This window comes from Enhydra lutris, unplaced genomic scaffold (genome assembly GCF_002288905.1).
Source record: "Enhydra lutris kenyoni isolate GAN:26980312 unplaced genomic scaffold, ASM228890v2 scaffoldscaffold11, whole genome shotgun sequence".
NCBI lineage: Eukaryota > Metazoa > Chordata > Mammalia > Carnivora > Mustelidae > Enhydra > Enhydra lutris.
This window is the reverse complement of record NW_019154095.1, coordinates 23,472,375-23,494,280: the sequence shown is the minus strand read 5'-3', so window position 1 is coordinate 23,494,280 and position 21,906 is coordinate 23,472,375. Positions and strand designations below refer to the sequence as shown.

Sequence of the window (21,906 nt, the reverse complement as noted above, 5' to 3'; positions counted from 1 at the left end):
TGAGCAGAGATGCAGATACCGGCTGGATCCCAGGATCCTGGGATCATGACCTGAGCCAAGGCAGAGGCTTTAACCCACTGACCCACAGAGTTTTAAGGGGGTTAATACGCTCAAAGAACTGCTCTTTTTATTTGTTTAGCCTGACAGCCAACTACTCCGAATCTAGTTCCTTGCCACTTAGCATTTACGTGACTCTGCTCCCTGTCCTTAAACTCATTTCTCAATTTCATGGCCAGCTAGAAACTTACAGCCTTGTTTGCAAGAATAGCTGGAGCCAAATATTTTCAGCGTCAACGCGTTCACGGGATCCTGACAGCTGTGCAGTATTTGCTGAGCTGCGTTTTATTCCTACTGAGGTTATTGACATCTTCACAGTTTTCCGTGATTTTTATCTTTGCCAGTGACATGCTCATTATAATTGTGCAGCTTTCTGTTTTCAGTTTTGGAAGGGAGACTAGGCTGAGGAATTTACCAATGGTATGGCTAGAAGCTGAAGTGAAACTTGGCACCCTTTATTCCTGTCTATCAAGGTTCCTCTTGGCCTTATCAAGGGTCTGGCAGCGTGTGTACCCATACCGTCCTCTAGTGGCTGACCCCATGGGAGACCGGCTATACCACTCAGCCACTGAGGCCAAGACTGTCCTTTCTCTTGGTGCATGGGCTTATGAGCAGAGGTTATTTTTTCAGGATGAAGAATATTTCTCCTGGTGTGCCTGAGTTTTCCAACAGTCAAAATTTAATTTTACAGCACTGAATATACATTCTATGGCTTGGAAACTTTCTCAGGGGAAATAGAAAAATAAATTTAAAAATCTAAGCAAGTCCTTCCTGTTTCTGGAAAAATCCTGAAGTGTATATCCATCAACGAACAAAGATTTATCAAGCATAAAAAATATCCCAAGTACTGTTGTCGGTGCTTGATATATGTAAGTGAACAAAATAGACAAGGATCCCTGCCCTCAGGAACCATACATTCTAGAATGTGTTTCCTTTGGATTGACAATACTAGACTACTTGTAAATGTGATGTGCTTCAAACACTGTACCACCAGGGACTGTGTTCTTACCATTCAGTAGTGTAAATGATATTGGCCTTCTCTTCTCTAACCTGCCGTCAGGGCCGAATGGAGTTTGCTGGTCCCATGCCACCTGCACAGCTGGTACCATATGCATTACTAGTCTTGCATGAACTAATGGTGCTCACTCCAGAGTGGCCATTCGGGGACTCTATTTCCGTCTTCCTAAATTGTGTGCCAAAATATAAGAAGTGCCTTTGAGTCCTCTTTCCACTCCCCTTTTCCTGGGTCTCCTCCCTACACCAGCACTAACTTAGTAGAGTCCTTCTGGGCAGTTTTTGCCTAGGGCTATACTCCAGTTCTGCAAAAACAGGACTGGTTATCAAGGCCTCTAATTAGGGGAGAAAAATGGGTAAATATTACTTCAGTAACTCTTATCATATTACTCTGGGGAAAGATATGAAATTTTAAGGTGGTTTAATTACTTACTTTTCCTTTTTCTGTTTTTTAAAAAGACTGTAATTCTTCCATATTATTGATGGTACAATAAATTAAACTCTTGTATCTCCATTCTTGCGATGGTGTATTTTATTTTTAACTCATTCTAAGGCGAGACAATGAACAAAATCATTAATTATTTAAACCAACTGACATCCTGAGTTTTATGAATAGGTTTTTTTATTCGGAAGAGTGTCTTTTTTTTTTTTAATCAGAGTTTGATGGCCATTTTATGCCCTCAAAAAATGCAACTTGTTTGAAAATTGATTTTATTTTTATTTACTAAAATAAAAATACTCTTTTAGTGTTTAAGTGACTTATGCTTCAGTAGGATGAGACATATTTAATTTAAAATACTGCTTCTTGTGGTGCCTGGGTGGCTCAGTGGGTTAAGCCTCTGCTTTCGGCTCAGGTCATGGTCTCAGGATCCTGAGATCAAGCCCTCATTGGGCTCTCTGCTCAGCAGGGAACCTGCTTCCCCCTCTGTCTCTGTCTGCCTCTCTGCCTACTTGTGATCTCTCTCTCTCTCTGTCAAATTAAAAATAAAAAATCTTAAAAATAAAATGAAATACTGTCTTTGCTTTGAAAATGGAGAAATGAAAAAGAAAGAATCTCAGTGGAACCTATGAATGCATTCATAGTAAGGATGTAATAAGCAGTGAAAAAAATAGCAACCACAAACATTTATCTTAATCCCCTCTTCAATTGCTGATTCTGGGAGCAATCAAATGAAAAAATGTATATGAGCAATGATGTCAATTTGCACCACATTTTTTTTTATAAGGTATACGTCAGTTGCTCTAGAGCATCAGCTTTTATCACTACTTGGGAATTTGCAGCAGGTGGGGTGGGAACAGTTTTGGAAATAGATGTGAACTATTTCAGTTTTTTTTTTAAATTAATTAATTTATTTATTTGACAGAGATCACAAGCAGACAGAGAGGCAGGCAGAGAGAGAGGAGAAAGCAGACTCCCTGCTGAGCAGAGAGCCCGATGCGATGCGGGGCTCGATCCCAGGACCCCAAGATCATGACCTAAGCCGAAGGCAGAAGCTTAACCCACTGAGCCACCCAGGCGCCCCCTATTTCAGTTTTAATGATGGGTTTTCCATTAACTAGGTGGCATTTTTCTGAAAGCCATTTTCCCTCATCTGCAAAACAAAGGTGTTGGTTGAGGTGAGTTGGCAAGTTCCTTCCATGACATGAAAAAGGTAAAGTACTTTCACACCACGCTTTTATGACATATTCAAATGATGACAGAAGATCATATGAAAGAGGAATGAATGATGTGTATTTAGCCAGACACTGTGAAATAGACTACTTCCAAAACTTTATTTTAGAAGTATATTTTTTGTAGATCCACCTCGAAATGCAATTAATTAAAGCTTTCATTACAGGAACCAAAAGATCATTTTTTTCTATGCTCCAGAAAGACCACTATTAGTTTTGATGATAGTTTTGATAAAATATCTTTATCTTCTTGCAACCTAGAGCAAAACATGGAATTTTAAGTGGCTTAAAACCCAGGAAAAATTTATAATAATTATTGTCCTTAAAATATTCACTTAGGGGCTCCTGGGTAGCTCAGTCAGTTAAGTATCTGACTTTTGGTTTTGGCTCAGGTCATGATCTCCTGGTCAGAGATGAACCTAGCGTCAGACTCTGCTCCACAGAGAGTCTGTATCCCTTCTTCCTCTGCCACAAGCTCCCCCCAATCCCCCCAACCCCCGCTAGTGCTGACACGCTCTCTCTCTGAAATAAACAAAAAATTTTTAAAAAACTATCACTTAGATTTTGTAATACTAGTGGATTTTCTTTTTTTTTTTTTTAAACATTCTTTTTTTTTTTTTTTAAAGATTTTATTTATTTATTTGACAGACAGAGATCACAAGCAGCAGAGAGGCAGGCAGAGAGAGAGGAGGAAGCAGGCTCCCCGCTGAGCAGAGAGCCCGATGCGGGGCTCGATCCCAGGACCCTGAGATCATGACCTGAGCTGAAGGCAGCGGCTTAACCCACTGAGCCACCCAGGCGCCTCAACTAGTGGATTTTCATATGCATTTGCCTGTAGGCTTCCTACAACACTTCTGTAAGTTGGATAGAACATATTATTATCCCAATTTTATAGAGGAAAAAATTAGCTCTAGGGCTCCAGTAATGTCATTTTCTCAAGATCTTATAACTACTGAGTGGTAACTGCTTGCTTGTACCTAAAAAGTGAGTAAGGAAAGAAAAAAATTACAAGGTAAAAATCAGACTATATGTTGTTTACTACTCCTGTTGCTCTTTGTGATGGGTAAAGTGGGGAAGGGGGTTTGGAGTTGACATTTCTGAAAAAAGTAGACATTGACAAAGATGTTCAGTTTCTGTCAAAAATTTATTCTGCTTAAATTTGTCCCCCAAGTTATGTGAATTCATAGTCAACTAATTTTCCTTTTTCCACGTGTGGTCAATATTATTCACGAAAAATATCCAACCTCTTCTGGTAGAGGTTTGGGATTTTGTGCAGACTGAGTCTCTTCCATGCAAATAGTTCAGGAATTCTGATTTAATATCAATTATCTTACATAATAGCTGTTGAATTTAGATTTTTTTCTCTCCTACAATTAAAGTGTCTCTAATATCTGAGCTGTGATCTTTCAAAATTTACATTAAAAGCTTTCATTTTGATATAATTTCATGCTTATAGAAAAGCTACAGGACTGGTACAGAGAAATCCACAACCCTTTATTCACATGCTTCGTTGACACATCACTTCATCTGCTTTGTCATCTACTCTCTTTTTCTGTCTCTAGATGCATAAACATTTTTTTCCTGAACTATTTGAGCACAATTTTGCAGATACCATGCCCTTTTATCTGTAAAGTTTTATTTTGGATTCCCTAAGACTTTTCCTTATATAACTGCAATGCAACTGTCAAAATCAAGAAATTTAATGTAGATACAATACTATTGTTTAATTCATAATCCATACTAAAATTTTGCCAGTTATTTCAATAATGTCCATTATGGTTGTATTTTTGTCTGGTTCACACTCCATGCCAGGATCACCCAACATACTTAGTTTTCATGTCTCTTTAATTTCCTTTAGACTGGAGGAGTTCCTCAAACTACCTTTCTTTTTTTTTTTTTTAATTTTTTTAAAGACTTTATTTATTTATTTGACAGATAGAGATCACAGTAGGCAGAGAGGCAGGCAGAGAGAGAGAGAGGAGGAAGTAGGCTCCCTGCCGAGCAGAGAGCCCGATGCGGGGCTCCATCCCAGAACCCTGAGATCATCACCTAGAGCCAAAGGCAGAGGCTTAACCCACTGAGCCACCCAGGCGCCCCTCAAACTACCTTTCTTTGTGTTTCTTGATTTTGACATTTTGGAAGCATGTAGGCCAGCTGCTTTACAGAATTTCCCTCACTTGGGCTTTATCTGATATTTCCTCATGATTAGATTGTGAATTTTTGACAGAAATACCAAATGAGTGACATTATCCCCTTCCTAATGTATTAAGAGGCACATGGCAGTGGTTTGTCCCCCCCCCCTTTTTTAAAGACTTTATTTATTTGGCAGAATGAGTGAAAGCAAGCACAAGCAAGGGGAGATACAAAGGGAGAAGCAGGTTCTCTGCTGAGTAGGGAGTCCAGTTCAGGGCCTGAGAGCCAAAGCAGATGGCTAGCCTACTCAGCCACTCAGGATATCCTTATCCCATTATTGTTATTTACTTTTATTATGTGGTTAAAATAATATTCACTAGATTAGTTCACTATAAAGTTACTAGGCTCTCTTTGTGATCAAGAAGCAAATTATGAAGGAATACTTGAGACTATGTAAATAGCCTCTTTTTCATCTAACTTTTGCCCCCTAATTTTAGCATGTATTGATTATTTCACTGGATTAGCAATGTTCCTATGAAGGATGCAAAATTGTCATTTTCTAATTCCACCATTCCTTCAGTATTTATTCGTTGATATTGTACCATAAAGAAAAGTTCTCCCTTCTCCCTTATTTATTTATTATTTGATTAGTTGTTTATTTAAACAGTTGCACTCATAGATTATTATTTCATCCTATAAATATCTTATTTCTATCATATTTATTTTGATGCTCAAATTGTCCTGAATTTGGCCTATGTCCTTTTGACATGTCTTCACTTCTTTTTTAATACTTTCTTGCCATCTGACACCAAAAGATGCCTTGGCCCTAGAGGGGATCTTCCTCAACTTGATAAAGAATATCCATTTAAAAACCCTAAAGCTAACACATAATTAGTGCTGAGAAACTTGAAGATTTCTCAACAAGATCAGGAACAAGCAAGCATGTCTTCTATCATTATGCCTTTTCAATATCATACTGGAACTACTAGCTACTGCAATAAGACAAGAAATGGAAAAAAAAAAAAAAAGCTAAAGCTGTACGAATTGGGAAGGAAGAAATGAAATTGTCTTTATTTGCCCGTGGCATGATCCTCTATACAGAAAATCCAAAAGAATCAATGACAACAACAAAAAGTCCTGGAACTAATAAACAATTATAACAAAGTTGTAGGATAAAGGTTAACTACAAAAGTAAATTGCTTTCCTATATATGTCAGCAATGAACAAGTTGAATTTGAAACAAAAAACACAATGGCTTTTATATTAGCTCATAAAAAATGAAAAGGTGTAAATATAGCCAAAATATGTACAAGATCTAAATGTGAAAAACTACAACACTCTCATGAAAAAAAGCAAAAAAAAGAACAAAATAAATGGAGAGATCACCCATGTTTATGAATATGAAGACTCAATGTTGTCAAGATGTCAGTTCTTCTCAACTTGATCTATAAATTCAATGCAATGTCAATCAAAATCTCAGCAAGTTATTGTGTGGGTATGGCAAATTGATTCTAAAGTCTACATGTAGAAGAAAAAGATACAGAATAACCAACACAATATTGAACAAATTCAATTTGTTGAGGACTGACATTACTTGAAGTCAAGACTTACTATAAAACTACAGTAGTCAAGACAGTGTGGTGTTGATGAAAGAATAAACAAATAGATCAATGGAACAGAGAGCTCAGAAATAGACCCACATAAATACAGTCACCTGATCTTTGAGAAGGAGCAAAGGCACTACAATAGAATAATGATAGTCTTTTCAATAAATGATGTAGGAGCCACAGGATATCCACATGCATATATCCATATACATATTTAATATAAACACATTTGTAAATATATATATTTAATAAATTAGACATAGACCTTACAAACTTCACAAAATTTAATTTAAAAAAGGTAGTAGACCTAAGTGTGAGATAGAAACTATAAAACTCTTAGAACATAACATAGGAGGAAACCTAGAGCACCTTGGGTATGATGATGACTTTTTGGGTATACCAATATGGGTGCAATTCATAACAGATATACTTGATAAGTTGGAATTCACTAAAACTAAAATCTTTTGCTCAATGGAGGTTAATGTCAAGAGAATGAGAAGTCAAGCCACAGACTGGGAGAAAATTTTGAAGAAGATGCATTGGTAAAGGATTATTATCCAAAACACATAAAGATCTCTTAAAATTCAACAAGAAGAAAACAAAAATCAGACGAAAAAATGTTCCAAAGACTTTCATAGGAACCTCGAAGATGTCAAATAAGCATATAAAAAGATGCTCCACATTATATGTCATTAGGGAATCACCAATTAAAACAACTAGGTATTATTACATACCTATTAGAATAGCCAAAATTCAAAACTCTGACAATGCCTAATGCTGGTGAGAATGTGGAGAGATAGGAGCCTTCATTCAGTGCTGGTGGGAATACAAAATTGTACAGCTACTTTGGAAGGCAATTAGGCATTTTAAAAAAAGATTTTATTTATTTATTTGTCAGAGAGAGAGAGAGAGAGCACAAGCAGAGGGAGCAGCAAGCAGAGGGAGAAGCAGGTTCCCTGCTGAGCAAGGAGCCCGATGTGGGACTTGATCCCAGAATCCTGACGTCATGATCTGAGCCAAAGGCAGACACTTAACTGACTGAGCCACCCACAAAACCCCAATTTGGCATTTGCTTGCAAAACTAAACTTAGTCTAGCATACAATCCAGACGCCACACTTGTTGATATTTACCCAAAGGAGTTGAAAACTCATGTCCATACAAAAAATACACACATGGATGTTTATAGAAGCTTTGTTCATAATTGCCAAAACTTGGAAGCAACCAAGATGTCCTTCAGTAGGTGAATGGATAAATAAACTGTGGTATATCCAGACAATGAAATATTGTTCAGTGTTAAAGGGTAATGAGCTATAATGTCATAAAAAAGAAATGGAGGCATCTTATATGTATATTATTAAGTGAAGAAAGGCAATCCAAAAAGGCTACATACTGTATGATCCAAGTTACATGACATTCTGGAAAAGGAAAAATTTTATTGGTCTCCATAGACGGTAAAAAGGTCAGTGGGGCCAGGAGTTGGGAGGGGGTCAGGATGAGTGAGTGGGCACCAGAAGATTTTTCCTGCCCTACAACTACTCCATATGATACTATAATGATGGTTGTATGTCATTATACATTTGCCTAAGCCCGTAGACTGTCCAACACCCCAAAAGTGAACCCTGCAAACTATGAACGTTAGGGGACAATGATGTCTCACTATAGGTTCACCAATTACAATCAATGTACCACTCTGGAGGAGGATGGGATCTCTGCCTGGCTCGTATTTGTTGTGAACCTAAAACTGCTCCAAAAAATTAGTCTTGGGGCGCCTGGGTGGCTCAGTGGGTTAAGCCTCTGCCTTCAGCTTGGGTCATGATCTCAGGGTCCAGGGATTGAGCCCCACATCAGGATCTCTGCTCCTCTCTGCCTGCCTCTCTGCCTACTTGTGATTTCCCTGTCAAATAAATAAATAAAATCTTTAAAAAAATAGTCAAAAAAAGAAAGAAAGATGCTCCAGTCCTGGACCCAGACATTTTCCATGGATCATGCTGGTGGGAGATTAAATCAAGAAACTAAGATCTAAATAGCAAGTGTGCTCATTTGCTTCTAATATATCTTGGCATCTAGGCTCCATTAGTGGTCAGAGTGGACATACACGCATCCGCACATACATACGCTTGTACCATATGCTAATCCCGGTAACTGTAATTCCAAGTCGACACTGCAGGATTCATTTAGTCTTGTCTATCTTCATATCTGTGTCTCCATTCTCTAACAGTGAAACACGCAGCTTTCATTATCATCGATATATTCGCTCATTTGTTCAATCTTATAATACATCCATCTAACCTCCACTACTGAGAAAAACAATCTTAGTAACTGAAATTTAGTATTCGTTCCTGTATTTTTCTTTTGGTCTTAGACCTTGGTTATAATAAGAGTCAAAGAACTGTATTTGAAAATTACTAAGTATTTTTAAAAAATTATTATTACTCCCTTCTGTGTGGTTACGTGATTCGTTTGAATTCAGTTAGGTTATTTGTTGCCAGTTTTATTCCCTACCGTCCCCCCCATTCCTTCTTATTTTCTTTCACTTAAAAAAAAATTGAAACATTAGTGGGGCGCCTGGGTGGCTCGGTGGGTTAAGCCGCTGCCTTCGGCTCAGGTCATGATCTCAGGGTCTTGGGATCGAGTCCCGCATCGGGCTCTCTGCTCAGCGAGAGGCCTGCTTCCTCCTCTCTCTCTCTCTCTCTCTGCCTGCCTCTCCGTCTACTTGTGATCTCTCTCTGTCAAATAAATAAATAAAATCTTAAAAAAAAAAAAATTGAAACATTAGTATTTCTCCAAAAGTCAAAACTTATGAAAAGTTCTCAAAGAATGGTTACTCCCTTATCTCTTCTATTTCATTCACATCTATCCCAGATAATTAATTAACCAGGTAACCAATTGTGTTGGTTTATCTATGAACCAGTTTCTGATTTATCTATTCTATGTTTATTTTTATTTTTTTAAAAGATTTTAATTTCTTTGACAGAGAGAGACAACTAGAGAGGGAACACAAGCAGAGGGAGTGCTTGAGGGAGAAGCTGGCCTCCCACTGAGCAGGGAACCCCATGCAGGGCTCGATCCCAGGACCCTGGGATCATGACCTGCGCCAAAGGCAGGCACTTAACGACTGAGCCACCCAGGCACACCAGTTCTATGTTAAAAGAAAAGACATTTACATGTGGAAGTTTATTTTTTTTCCCTCTCTCTTTACAAAAAAAGGTAGCACACTATATGTAAAGTGTAGCTCAAACTTCACTTTTGATTAATAATATCTTCTGGAAATACTTCATGTTAGCTCATAAAGGTCTTTCTCATTCTTTTTTTCCCCAGCTGTACAATGCTTCACTGTATGAATGTATCATAATTTATTCGTTTAGTTTCTTATGTATGGAAATTTATGTTGTTGCCAACATTTTGTAAAGACAAATAATAAATAATGTTAGGCAAATGTACTTATATTTTATTGAGGGCGTAAGTTGTGACTTTTAAATCAGCTCTTTTTCTTTTTCTCAAGTTAAACACATGTAGGAGAATCAAAAAGCACTGGCTTCTTTTTTCATGTGTTAAAAAGAAAGATTCATGACAATATGCTTGCTGAAAAGCCATATAGGAATTATATGGTCTGGAAAACTGTAACTACATTTTGTGGAAGTATAAATTGTACCACATATTTGTATAACAGCAAGGCAAGTGTGGTCTCTAGGAAGTAAAGGTGAAGTTGATTAGATTGCAGTGTATACTTAAAAGTTGAATAATGCACTCTTGTAAAACACTCTTCAAAATTATTTAACTTCCCATGATATCATCACAGCATGTGCAAAAAAAAATCTTTAGTGTTATCTTTTCCTGTCACGTGACTAGTGCAAACAAAAGAAATCCTTATCTTTTTGTTTCTATTCTGGCCCTTTATAAAATGGCATTAAGCACTTACACATTAAAGGTTTGGTTCAGGGAAAAAAAATTTATTTTGTATTTTAAACAAATTATACTTGCCAAATTATGAAGCAAAAGTGTTCCCAACAACTGAAAAGTCTAGCATCTTATATGCACAGAAAACTTTATAGTTTTAAAACCACTCCTGTGTATTTTCACATTTAAGTCCCATAGTAAACCCAGGCATAGTGAATGAGGCAAGTAGCTACATTGTATTTCTTTTACAAAAGCTGAAACAGAGGCATTTAGAAAGTTTAAGGAAATTGCCCTGGGATGTAGGACTCTGGACTAAACCCCCAACTAGAATCTAGGACATTTTTTTTTTCTTTATAAAGTGGGATGTGCTTATCTCATAGGGTTAATGTGGTGATCAAATAAGGTAATGCACTTGAAAATGCTGACGTTGTAGAAAGAGGGGGTAGTTCTATTATTGGAGTATTTGGGGTTTGGTGACCATGCGTAAAATTTCCTTATATTTTTATCTATAAGTAACACAAGAGACTTAAACAGTCTAAGAGCTATAGATCATACAGCAGGACTTAAAGTGTTCATATGGGGAAATATTTCATAGACTGAACTAGGACCTCAAGGAGCAGGTGACGATGCCAGATATCCACTGTGCAATAATTAACAGTATTATATGTTGTACAGAACTTAGACCTTGAAACAAACTTCATTAAAAGGTACCTGATCTTAGTTTTAAAACCTTTAAGTATCTCTTCTGTGAAAGTAATCGATGTATGCGCTGGCTACTTTAGTTATCCCGCTATGAGATTCACACAACTTTGATCTAACTTTCTTTGATTTAACACTGCAATTAAGAAGATTTGGTTCAAAGTAAAAGCTCATTGGTTGGTGTTTTACACTGATGTGATAATGTTTACACAGATGTGCTTTGAAATCTTGCTTATGGTGGATTTGAGGGTCCTACCATACGACAGACTGCTGTTATCTGAAAGGTGAGACAATATGACTTTTACCTGGTACAAACTTTAAAACAGATGTAGAATATACTTTTCTAAAGTGATTTATCTGTTTATCATTCTTAGCTAGTGTTTTTGATTTATTTCATATCTATCAACAGTAAATCACTTGTTTTAAGGACTCTTTTATAACTTGGTTGCACAAGGGTAAGTACTTAGGGCTGTAGTGATGAAAAGATGTAACTTTACCTACTTTAAAACACCTTCCAATTAATAACAACACACACACATACACACACACACCAAAAAACAAAAACAAAAACAAAAAAAGTTCAGAGCAAATAAAACAAAGCAGTCACATCCATCTGTGCTCCCACGTTCAGGCTTTTGCTGGACAGACCAACTAGACTGCAAAACTAAACTACCAGACTGAAGAACTAAACTTTAGCCATTCCCTAAAACTTTTTGCTCAGGGGGAGCATAAATCTGCCAAATGATTCTCAACTCTTCTGCCACTGAAAATTTTTAATGATCTTGAGTTGACTAATGGTACAAAACCAAAGTATTAAGGCTCATATGGACAAATACCCACCGCCTTCACTTCAATGACTTTTTATTTTACAAATAAGCAAAGGCACGATTACATTTTTACCAGTAACTTTTCTTGTCTCAAAAACACCTCAAGAATCAACACCATTTACTCATCTTTATAATTAAAATGTGAGCCCCCCCCCAATCTAACCTTAAAGAAAATGCCTAATCTAAAAAGAACAGGGAAATGCTCTTAGATTGGGTAAGGAATACGAAAAATTCATTTTCTGTTTGTGGCAAGTACAAGAATGTAAACCATCTCTTTTCAACCTATTTGGGTTTACCCTTAGTCCTGAGAGTCATGATTATATTATGTTATCATACTATGTTGATGAAAAGTCCATGACCTTAGAACACAATTTAGAACTTCCATGTAGATATAAGGCAGTCCTGGTTATATCACGTGCTATCTGAGTAAAGATAAACATTAAAGAGAACCTGGGAAGGGGGGGGGTGTATGTGTTCCTAACCTAACCTTGATTATGTAAAGAAAATCCCCCATCTAAATGATAAAAGAAAAAAGTAATGCTTGTACATTTTATTAGTGTTTTAAAATTAGTGAGTTAAACTGTCAAAGCTTTGATTTTCCTTTCATGTGTGTCTGGGCAGGTCTAAGCCTCAGGTAACACCCTTTTTCCTTCTCTCTCTCTTACCTTTCTTTGCACCTGTCCACTGCAGGCTCCCAGCAGCTCTCAAGGAGTCCAATTCTCCTCTTCTCCTCTTTTCCTCCTCCCACCCATCCCCTCCTCCACCCCCTCCTCCCACCTTCTCAGCTGCAGCCCCCCTTCTCCTTCTTCTATATACCTGCCAAGCTGGGCTCCTTGTTAGCAGCGATCTATCACTGCAAAGGAGCTCACATCAAAGGCGGTTGCACAGCAGTAGCCGAACAGCATCACGGTTGTCCCAAAGACAACCCCAAAGAGGGGCCTTAGCTGCGCCTCCCCGACGTTGCTGGCTAGCTTTGGCCAAGTGTGGGAATGATTTTTGCGACAGCATGGATAGAGAATCGTCAAGGGCCCCTTTTGGTCACTTCCGAAGAGCAAAAACGTGTTGAGAGGAGACCGGTTTAAGATTTCAAACAGAACCTCCCCAGTGCGCATGAAAGGACTTGATTAGCATATGTCAAGAGGACCCGCATATATACTCGCTGTGTATGTACGCAGGACTCTGATCTGATCAGTTTGCGGAGTTGGAGCCTCAGCCCCCAGCCCCAGCCCCAGCCCCAGCCGGGTATTGGCAGCGGCCGCTTATAGATGTTCCTGCAAAGCCAGCAGCCGGCTCCCACCTACCCAAGGAGAGAAGATCGCTCCAAGACAGTGAAAACTCCCCTGCTATCTCAGTGCAAAGTCCATTCAGCGACCTCACAGGAGTAACCGGGTCTTTTTGCGCCTGTTTTGCTCTATTTTTTCTCCATTCACGTCCCCATCCCCGCTACACTTTTGACTGGGGTCTTTTGTTTCCCGGATCCTCCGCCTCTCCCCCTGGCCCTTCCATGGCTCCCTTAGCCGAAGTCGGGGGCTTCCTTGGCGGCCTGGAGGGCTTGGGCCAGCAGGTGGGCTCGCACTTCCTGCTGCCTCCTGCCGGGGAGCGGCCGCCTCTGCTGGGCGAGCGCCGGGGCGCGGTGGAGCTGGGCGCCCGCGGCGGGCCTGGGGCTGCGGAGCTGGCGCACCTGCACGGCATCCTGCGCCGCCGGCAGCTCTACTGCCGCACGGGCTTCCACCTGCAGATCTTGCCCGACGGCAGCGTGCAGGGCACCCGGCAGGACCACAGCCTCTTCGGTACGTACCGGCCCCCCGGTCCCCCAGACCCTCGGCTCCTCTTCTCCACCCGGTGCTGAGGGAGCTCCCGGAACCCATCCGGTTCGAGGCGCGGGCTGGGACTGAAGGGCGGGCCAGCGCAGGGACAGGGAGGACTTTCCTGCTCGCTTCCCGAGGCAGTCTCTAGCAGGCCTGCAGCTCCAGACGCTGGGGGGCGGGAGGAGAAACGGTGGGTGCTCCGCACGCACCTTTCCGCCCTGCCCTTTTCTGCTGCCTGGGACCAGAGCTGGACTCGGAATCACATCTTTCTTGCCCTTCTTACCTCGCAGGCAGTTTTCGTTTTGTTTTTTTAAATCCCGATGTTATTTTCTCCTACTTCCTCTCACGTTTCCTCCAGTACCGTTTACTTATCCAAAATTAATATCACAAGCCTTCCGCTTTTTAAAACATGCCCCGCAGCTATGCAGCTTTTAAAAATGCATTCAGGGCTCCTGTTCAGAGGGTCGCTCTCTTATCGGATGGGGGCATTTATGTAAATATTCACTCAAAGAGGTAACAGATGAACTTTCAGGGAACTACTGGCAGGCTCACGTGGCTGCATTTCTTTGAGCTCTTTAAGTTCTACTTGGGCGAGAAAAGGAAAACACACACACACACACACACACACACACACACACAGACCCCCTACCCGGCTGGCTACTGAGCATGCCCAGTCGTTCAGCCAAGCTCCTCTTAAGAAATTGTGAAACGGGCAAGCAAAGATCTTAGTATTGACCGTCTGTAAGAGGAAATGGGGAAGCGAAAGAGGATATGGGTGGGAACACAAAAGACGTGTTTCTGAATACCTCCAGCAAGCCCGGGAGCAGAAGGAGTTAAAAGAAAGAAACAAACGAAGGATCCTTGTGACACTAGGTTGGGAAATCATAGGTCTCTACTGTTGATTACTCCCTAACGCTATGTGTGACCAGCAAGTGCCTTCAACAGTCTGAGGCTTAATTCTTCTTTTCTGTGCAATCATGGAGTTAAATTAGGTGATTTAAAGATGCTCTCAGGTTCTAACATCTCAGGATCTTTCACCCCCATTGCGGGAGTTTTCATTATATTAGGGTTAACCCGGTAGCATTCTCAAAGGATTTTTGATCATCAAACTTGGGACATTACTGGAGAGATTTATTGTATTTTTTAAAAGTACCATTTACTTGTTGGCAGCAACGTGAAAGGGCCCAACATCTGTCTTCCTTTCTTTTCCTTAACACTGAGGGATTCTTTGAGAATCTCATCCCTGAATGGCCCTCTCTTATCTTGTCCCCTTCCCCTTGTTCTTATACTCTCATTCCTTTTTTTGGCTTGCAGTACTCATTAAAACTTTGCAGAAGTGTAAATCTCGGTTTGAGGGGCATTTGTAACTCTAGATGTAGAAATGAGCATGTGGTGGTCATTTGGTAGCACTTAAAGGCTTAGAAAATTAACTTTTTAAAACCCATATGTTTGCAGCTTCCACTGATCTCTTCCAAATTCCCATTGACTATGAGTCAAGAGTGTCATGACCTATTGGCCAACCTTGGGGTCACTTTTAGAAAGTGGTTTCTAAATTGAGGAGGCTGAGATTCTGGTTCTAAAGAACTTTGCTGACACCAGGTGGCTCAGTTTTCTTGCTTTTAAGAATTACTGAACTCCATTCATTATCGAAAAAAATCATCCAGCTACTAGAAAGATTTAGAAATGAACACAAATGTGGTAAGGCCTATAAGCAGAGCAGGTAGAAGTTAAGCTAAGGTAATACTCAGACTCCCTTCCCTACCCCAGCCCCTTGTGATACATGGTATAGCCTTGGACACCTTTAAGACACTTGTGGTTCACCTGTAACTCCCCCATGACGCGAGTTGCTTCTTTCAGATTGTGTCTCTTTATAAGACTATAGGAAGAGACATAAATCTATGGGAAGAGATTATAAATATTTGTAGACTTGATAACATTCATTAACCTGGTATTTAAATCATTTCCTTAAAAATATTTTATATCAGAATTACTATCTTCTACAATATATTTTTGCTAAAATTTTACATAATTATTTAGTAATTGCAAAAATATGAGTTAAACGTATTTTGTGATGGTTTAAGTCACTATAGTGGGAGGCTACATATCAAAACAAAATATCTACTGTTACACAAAGGGAAAAGAACCCAGGTTAGTTCTGATAGCCTAAGGAGGTTTTACAGTGCATCCTAGTGGCATTGAATGGCTAAGACATCATAAGGGAGTAGAGGTGGGAAGAATGTTTATGTTTTGCTTGTATATCATATGCTTCTCTCTGTATTTGCCTTCTTTTCCTAGCACCTCAGTTATTCATTATGAGATCATTTTGGTATTTTTCTTTTAAACTCATTTATGTGCCATCGAAGTGAGAATTTTGAAAAAGCTTGAGAATGGGTATTTTTGATGTTAAAGTAAGTAACATGTTTGATAGTTTATACTAATTTTCCCATGATTGATTATGTGAAAAATTCAGAATCCTGTATTTAAAATTTGAAAACCACATCAATAGAAGCTAAACAAAAAGGTCCCAGTGAGGTTAAAATAATTTCCTATCTGAGTTCGCTCTACATTTATAATAGAGTTTTTATGCACAGTAGTACAGTAGGACGATTTTACCTAATATGTAAACATGGAATCATTACTTAAAAAAATGTTTAACCTGAGATCAAACATACTCCTTTAAAGGCTTTTCCTTTATTCTCCCCTATTCTCCATAGATTTGTCTGATGTGGTTGCATTGTGGGTTGACTCACCTGTTTATTATGATTCTTAAAAAGGCTGGCTTTGAAAATGATACCAGAAAGACAAAGTACCTCCAGGTCTTTTTATGGGACACTGGGCATTAGAAAATCTATCTAAAATCTGTGATTACCTCTTAAGGAAAGTTTTTCATGTCTACTCTTTGTTAAGGAATTAGCTTAGTTGCCACCTCATATTATAAATAAGAAAGACTTGTCAAATCCCATTTAAGAATCAAGTGATTACAAATTACTATGTGGTATACTATTTCCTTGAGGAGAAAAAGGATCAGAATTTAAAAGTGTGGCTAAAATCTTTAAAAGGAACTAAAAAAACACATAACCTTTTTCCCATCAATCTCTGTGAGCCATTGCAAAATTATTAATGCCTGGTTATGGATGAAGTTTTAGATGTTGTTTAATAAATTTGAAGCTATGAATACAATTGTTCTAAAAATATATGAGATTTCTACAACTACAGATTTTTTACAAGGTAACAGCATTACCTTAAAATGAGAAGTAAAGTATAGGTGGTTTACCAATTATTATTGAAAGAAAAAATAGATACTTTATAAGACCTGTTATATGATTAGTTTATATGGAAATGAAACATTTTTTGGAACTTATATTTTATTGTACTTGGAAACTGGTTCTATCATACATCCTAATCATTTAATCAGTCTCTGGTTTTTGAAAGACAAGAGCATCTTAATATAAGTCAGATATTTAAAGAGAATTAAGTTACATTATAGTGAGCCCTAATATGCTTTTCCATTTGAATTTAACATTCAATACAACTTCAAGTAATTATACACTTATAAGTATATCCTGGATGAAATTCTATTAATATTACCTTCTTTTACTGATCATGTTTTAGGTCTATATTTTTATTTCTAACAGGAACCACTCACTAATGAGCTTGACCATAGGTTTAATTTTTATTTACTCCCCACCTCTATGTTCATCATTACAATGACTATCCTATGGAGTCTGTGTCTTCCTGCTGTATCTTATCTTCTCTCTTTTGGCTCTCAATTAAGGGCACTGAATCTTTCAAGCCACTTATAGTCTATTTGGTAGTGTATTCTTGTTATAAGATCCTTGATAGCTCTAGCGTCATACACGATCTACCAATAGTTTGAAAGAGCTAATTTGAGCTCTTGAGAATCTATGTTTAGAGCTTAAGAATCTATGTTTCTGCCAAAGAATGAATTAGGCTCTGGACAGAATAGAACTCTCTGTATAAGGGTTAGCCAGATTTTGGACTTTCTCTTGGCCTTGGGAACACCACATGTCCAAACAAGAATCTGTATAATACATCAAGATATGACTTAAGAATGAGAATCAGGCTAAACAGTGCACATTTATATTGCTTGTACAGCTTAAGAAGGAGCAAAGGGGTGAAGGTAGAAAGCTGTTAAAGGCAGTTTCAGCCATAGAAAGTATGTCTATGTATTTTTTTCAACAAAGAGTCTAAAGAACAAGATAAAGAAATTATTCCAAAGGTTAGTGTGTGCAGAGAAAAAGAGTGATGCAAAGGGAAGCATTATTTCTTTTACTATGGAGAATTAGTGTATTAGCAGAGAGTGTTTGATACCGGTTTATCTATGGATAAATGAAAATATTTTAGAAAGTTATTGATAACAAAATCTACTTGCATTCTAAAATCTCGCTATTTGTCTATCATATTTAATGAATTATAAAGTCCTTTTACTTCTTTGAACTATCATATTTAATTTTAAGAACCATGTGACAGGTTCTTATTATACATAGTGTGTAATCTATAACATATAGATTACCTATATAATATATAGATAATATATAATATACCTATATACCTATATAGATATATATCCATTGGTTTTGAAACCAATGGATAATCCTGAAGTAGAAACGCTGGATTAGGGCTCAGAAGATGTGAGTTCAAGTGTCAGTTCTACTAATTCCGAATTTCATATTCTTAGGCAATTCAATAAATCTTTTTGAGCCTCAGTTTCTTTATATGTAAAAATGGGGACAATAATATCTTCCATACCTATATTAGGGAATTGTTTTTTTGAGGACCAGATAGAAAATATAAGTTGAAACCCTTGATAAACTATAAAACACTAATGTATCCATATAAGGTATACTGGCTGTTGGGAGAAAAGGATGGACTTGATTCATAGTTAGCAAAACCAAAACAAAACAATTAATAGAACATATGTAATTAACTAATAGAATCATAGAGAACTAGGAACACCTCTATTATTTACTAATTTATTATAATAATAGCTTCATTTGTTGAATGCCTAAATGTGTCAGTCCTTATCACTCTTCTGGAAAGAGGCATTTTGCTCATTTTGTACATGAGGAAACCAAAGAAGATAAATGACTTGTGTGGACAGACTGGCCAGTAAATTACTATGAAATTTTAAATTACTGTAAATTTCGAGGTAAATTATGCAAGTCAGTCTGGTTTAAGGTTTTATACCTTTAACATTACACCATGATGGACAACTTTTCTTTTTAGGTTTTTTTTTTTTTTTCATCTGTAAAATGGGAAGATCATCATAATAAGATGATTGAATAGCACTTTTCAGCTTATGAAGGACTTCTGCCTACATTATTATATTTAGCAATATTGGTTTACTCTTTGGAAGATTTTCAATAATCACATGTTCATTAATAAGTATGTCATTATTTTGTTTATAAATATAGGTATCCTGGAATTCATCAGTGTGGCAGTGGGGCTGGTCAGTATTAGAGGAGTGGACAGTGGTCTTTACCTTGGAATGAATGACAAAGGAGAACTCTATGGCTCAGTATGTATTTTATTTTATTTTTTATTCTTATTTTTTTTCAGTACGTATTTTAAAAACATTATTGTAATTCTTAAAATTATGACTATTTTGCCAGTAAAAAAAAAATCTACCAATAATACATGTCAGAAGAAACATATGAAATACATATATGTAGAAATTAAATATTTATATTCTGATTAATTTCCATATGTCTGGGCAGTAGTAAACTAACTCAATTTCAGGTTTTTTGGTTTTTTTTTGTTTGTTTGGATGAGCACATGCATGCAAGAGGGTTGGGGAGGGCCAGAAGGAGTGGGAGAGAGAGAATTTTAAGCAGGCTCCACACCCAGTGTGACCCTGACATCTCACAACCCTGAGATCATGACCTGAGCTGAAATCAAGATTTGGGCAATTAACCAATTGAGCCACCCAGGCGCCCTCAATTATAGTTTTTAAGCCCCAAACTTCTACTGCTTTCAGCTTGCTAATCTGCTTGCCTATTATCCTGAGTCTTTCTATTTCCCTCCATGTTTTGATTATTCCTACCAGAGACACAGAAAAAAAGACAATTTCTTCTTGCCATGTTAAATTCTTTTCACCTTCACATTTATTTAATGTAAGTTTTCTCTACCCGTGATCATCTTCCATAGCTAAGTATTTATGTTGCTGACCTTCATAAATAGGAAACGACTGAATGAAGTCCTAAGATATTGTGGACAACAACAGAAAATGGCAACTACATATCTGATTGACCATATCTGGATAATTAAAGAGCCATGACTCAAAAGCAACTGTGGTCAATCTCTTAGGATAAGATACAGTTCAACTTAAAAAGGCAAGAAATCATTGGGCCTTTACTACATTTACCTAATGATAACCTCTAGATGAAAGTTAATGATGGGAAATGTATCATCAAACAATTAATAAATACATTTAGGGAAGATATATGATTTGGAATGATGGTTTTGAATTAGGAATTTGGATGTTAGCAAGATCTTGACACATTTCAAAATGATAGTACAGACTTGCTATGTAGAACTTTCTAACAACAGAACAAGATAAATACAGGCTTGTTTGGTGGGGATGGTGGTAGGAGGGAGATATAATGAAACATGGGAAAGTTCTGGATATTTATTAAGTATTTGACAATAAAACTGAGAACTCACACTTAATTTAAAATTATTTGAAATAAACTACTAAGAAGTTTAGTTGCCTGGAAGAATTCCAGGTAATGTAAGAACTAAAACAAAATAAAGCAAAAACAATTCATCCTTTCCCCCTTCTTTGACAAAGATATCGTTGTAAGCAAGGCAATACAGATATAGAGATGAGACTTTTCTAAGGAAATTCTCACAAAGGTATTTTTTTAATGGTAGTTACCTTCTGTCTTACAGGAGAAATTGACTTCTGAATGCATCTTTAGAGAGCAATTTGAAGAGAACTGGTATAATACCTATTCCTCCAACATATATAAACATGGAGACACTGGCCGTAGGTATTTTGTGGCACTTAACAAAGACGGAACTCCAAGAGATGGTGCCAGGTCCAAAAGACATCAGAAATTTACACATTTCCTGCCTAGACCAGTGGATCCAGAAAGAGTTCCTGAACTGTACAAGGACATACTGATGTACAGTTGAAGGATGACAGTGTCTTCACTGGAGAGTCAAACTACAACCATTCTATCTTGTCAGAGTTCACACCGTAAAATAGTAACCCAGGAGTCTTCTCAAAATGTTATGGAGTTTTCTACTGGGTGGCTGAATTTGGAAAGAATATTGAGAACAAAAAAAATAATATTTTGGCTGAAAGTAGATCAAGACCTCTCTTTATAAGTGGATTAAGTTCCCTTAGGTTCATTGGTTCAGTCCTTATTGGTAGATTGAAGCTGAAAATCTGTTGAACTGTGGATAATGGGAACCCCACCTGGTTTGCTGCTGGTACCTCACCTCTCTGGATTATGTTTACTTCAGAAGTTACATTAAAAATAGATACTTCATGTTGAAGAGATAAATTGACACTGTTGACCAAGATTATTGCTACATAAAGTCTGAGGACCTTGTAGGATTTTGTAGATTACAGAGTGATATGTAAAAACTCTGGATGAAACATGAGCTATAGAACATGCCACATCAAGATGGAACATTTTTTTAAGGATGGACCTATTTATACATTTTCGATTTGCAAATATTTATTATATATATTTATTTATTAAAGAGTTTATTTTTTACTGGTATGTGAAGATAATGCAAAGGAAAAAAAAAAACCAACAAAAATTCTTTTATTGTGCCGTTACTTTCTTGTGATGTCCTGAGCTGTAGAGAAGACATCCTTTTTGCAACATAGAAAACATAGAATAAAATCCTGAATTTCTTTTTAAAAATAAAGTATAGCATAGACGATACATTTTTTGCAGTCAGTTGCCTTCTAAATGTAACATTGGTTCCTTTGGCTTAGAAAAATGTTTTATCAAAATGTATTGAATTCAACACACATTCAAAAGGGAATTAAACATTTTTATTTTGTCTTTTGGTCTCATTCCTTTTTAGGTGAAAGTTGTTCTACTTATATAACATATTTTTTAAATGACAAAAATTCTAGGCTCCTTGGAGAAATACTTTGATATTTAGCGAACTTGTAATGCTGAAAATTATGAAACATGATAGGCAATTTA

The 21,906-nt window shown here is 37.5% G+C and overlaps 1 protein-coding gene across 1 annotated transcript; it reads left to right on the top strand.

The window, feature by feature from the left end:
* The first annotated feature begins 13,410 nt into the window (after positions 1 to 13,410).
* Positions 13,411 to 21,444, top strand: LOC111144621 (fibroblast growth factor 20). Its single transcript, XM_022499013.1, has 3 exons — positions 13,411 to 13,696; positions 19,150 to 19,253; positions 20,627 to 21,444. Exons 1-3 carry the CDS (start codon positions 13,411 to 13,413, stop codon positions 20,870 to 20,872), a joined length of 636 nt encoding a protein of 211 aa, XP_022354721.1. The 3' UTR covers positions 20,873 to 21,444.
* Positions 21,445 to 21,906: the final 462 nt, after the last annotated feature.

Bases quoted from the DNA above. Each gene is read 5' to 3' on its own strand.
- LOC111144621 (XM_022499013.1), top strand. From the start codon at position 13,411: ATGGCTCCCTTAGCCGAAGTCGGGGGCTTCCTTGGCGGCCTGGAGGGC. The intron at 13,697-19,149 runs GTACGTACCGGC...TTATAAATATAG, and splicing joins GCAGGACCACAGCCTCTTCG to GTATCCTGGAATTCATCAGT. The intron at 19,254-20,626 runs GTATGTATTTTA...TCTGTCTTACAG, and splicing joins AAGGAGAACTCTATGGCTCA to GAGAAATTGACTTCTGAATG.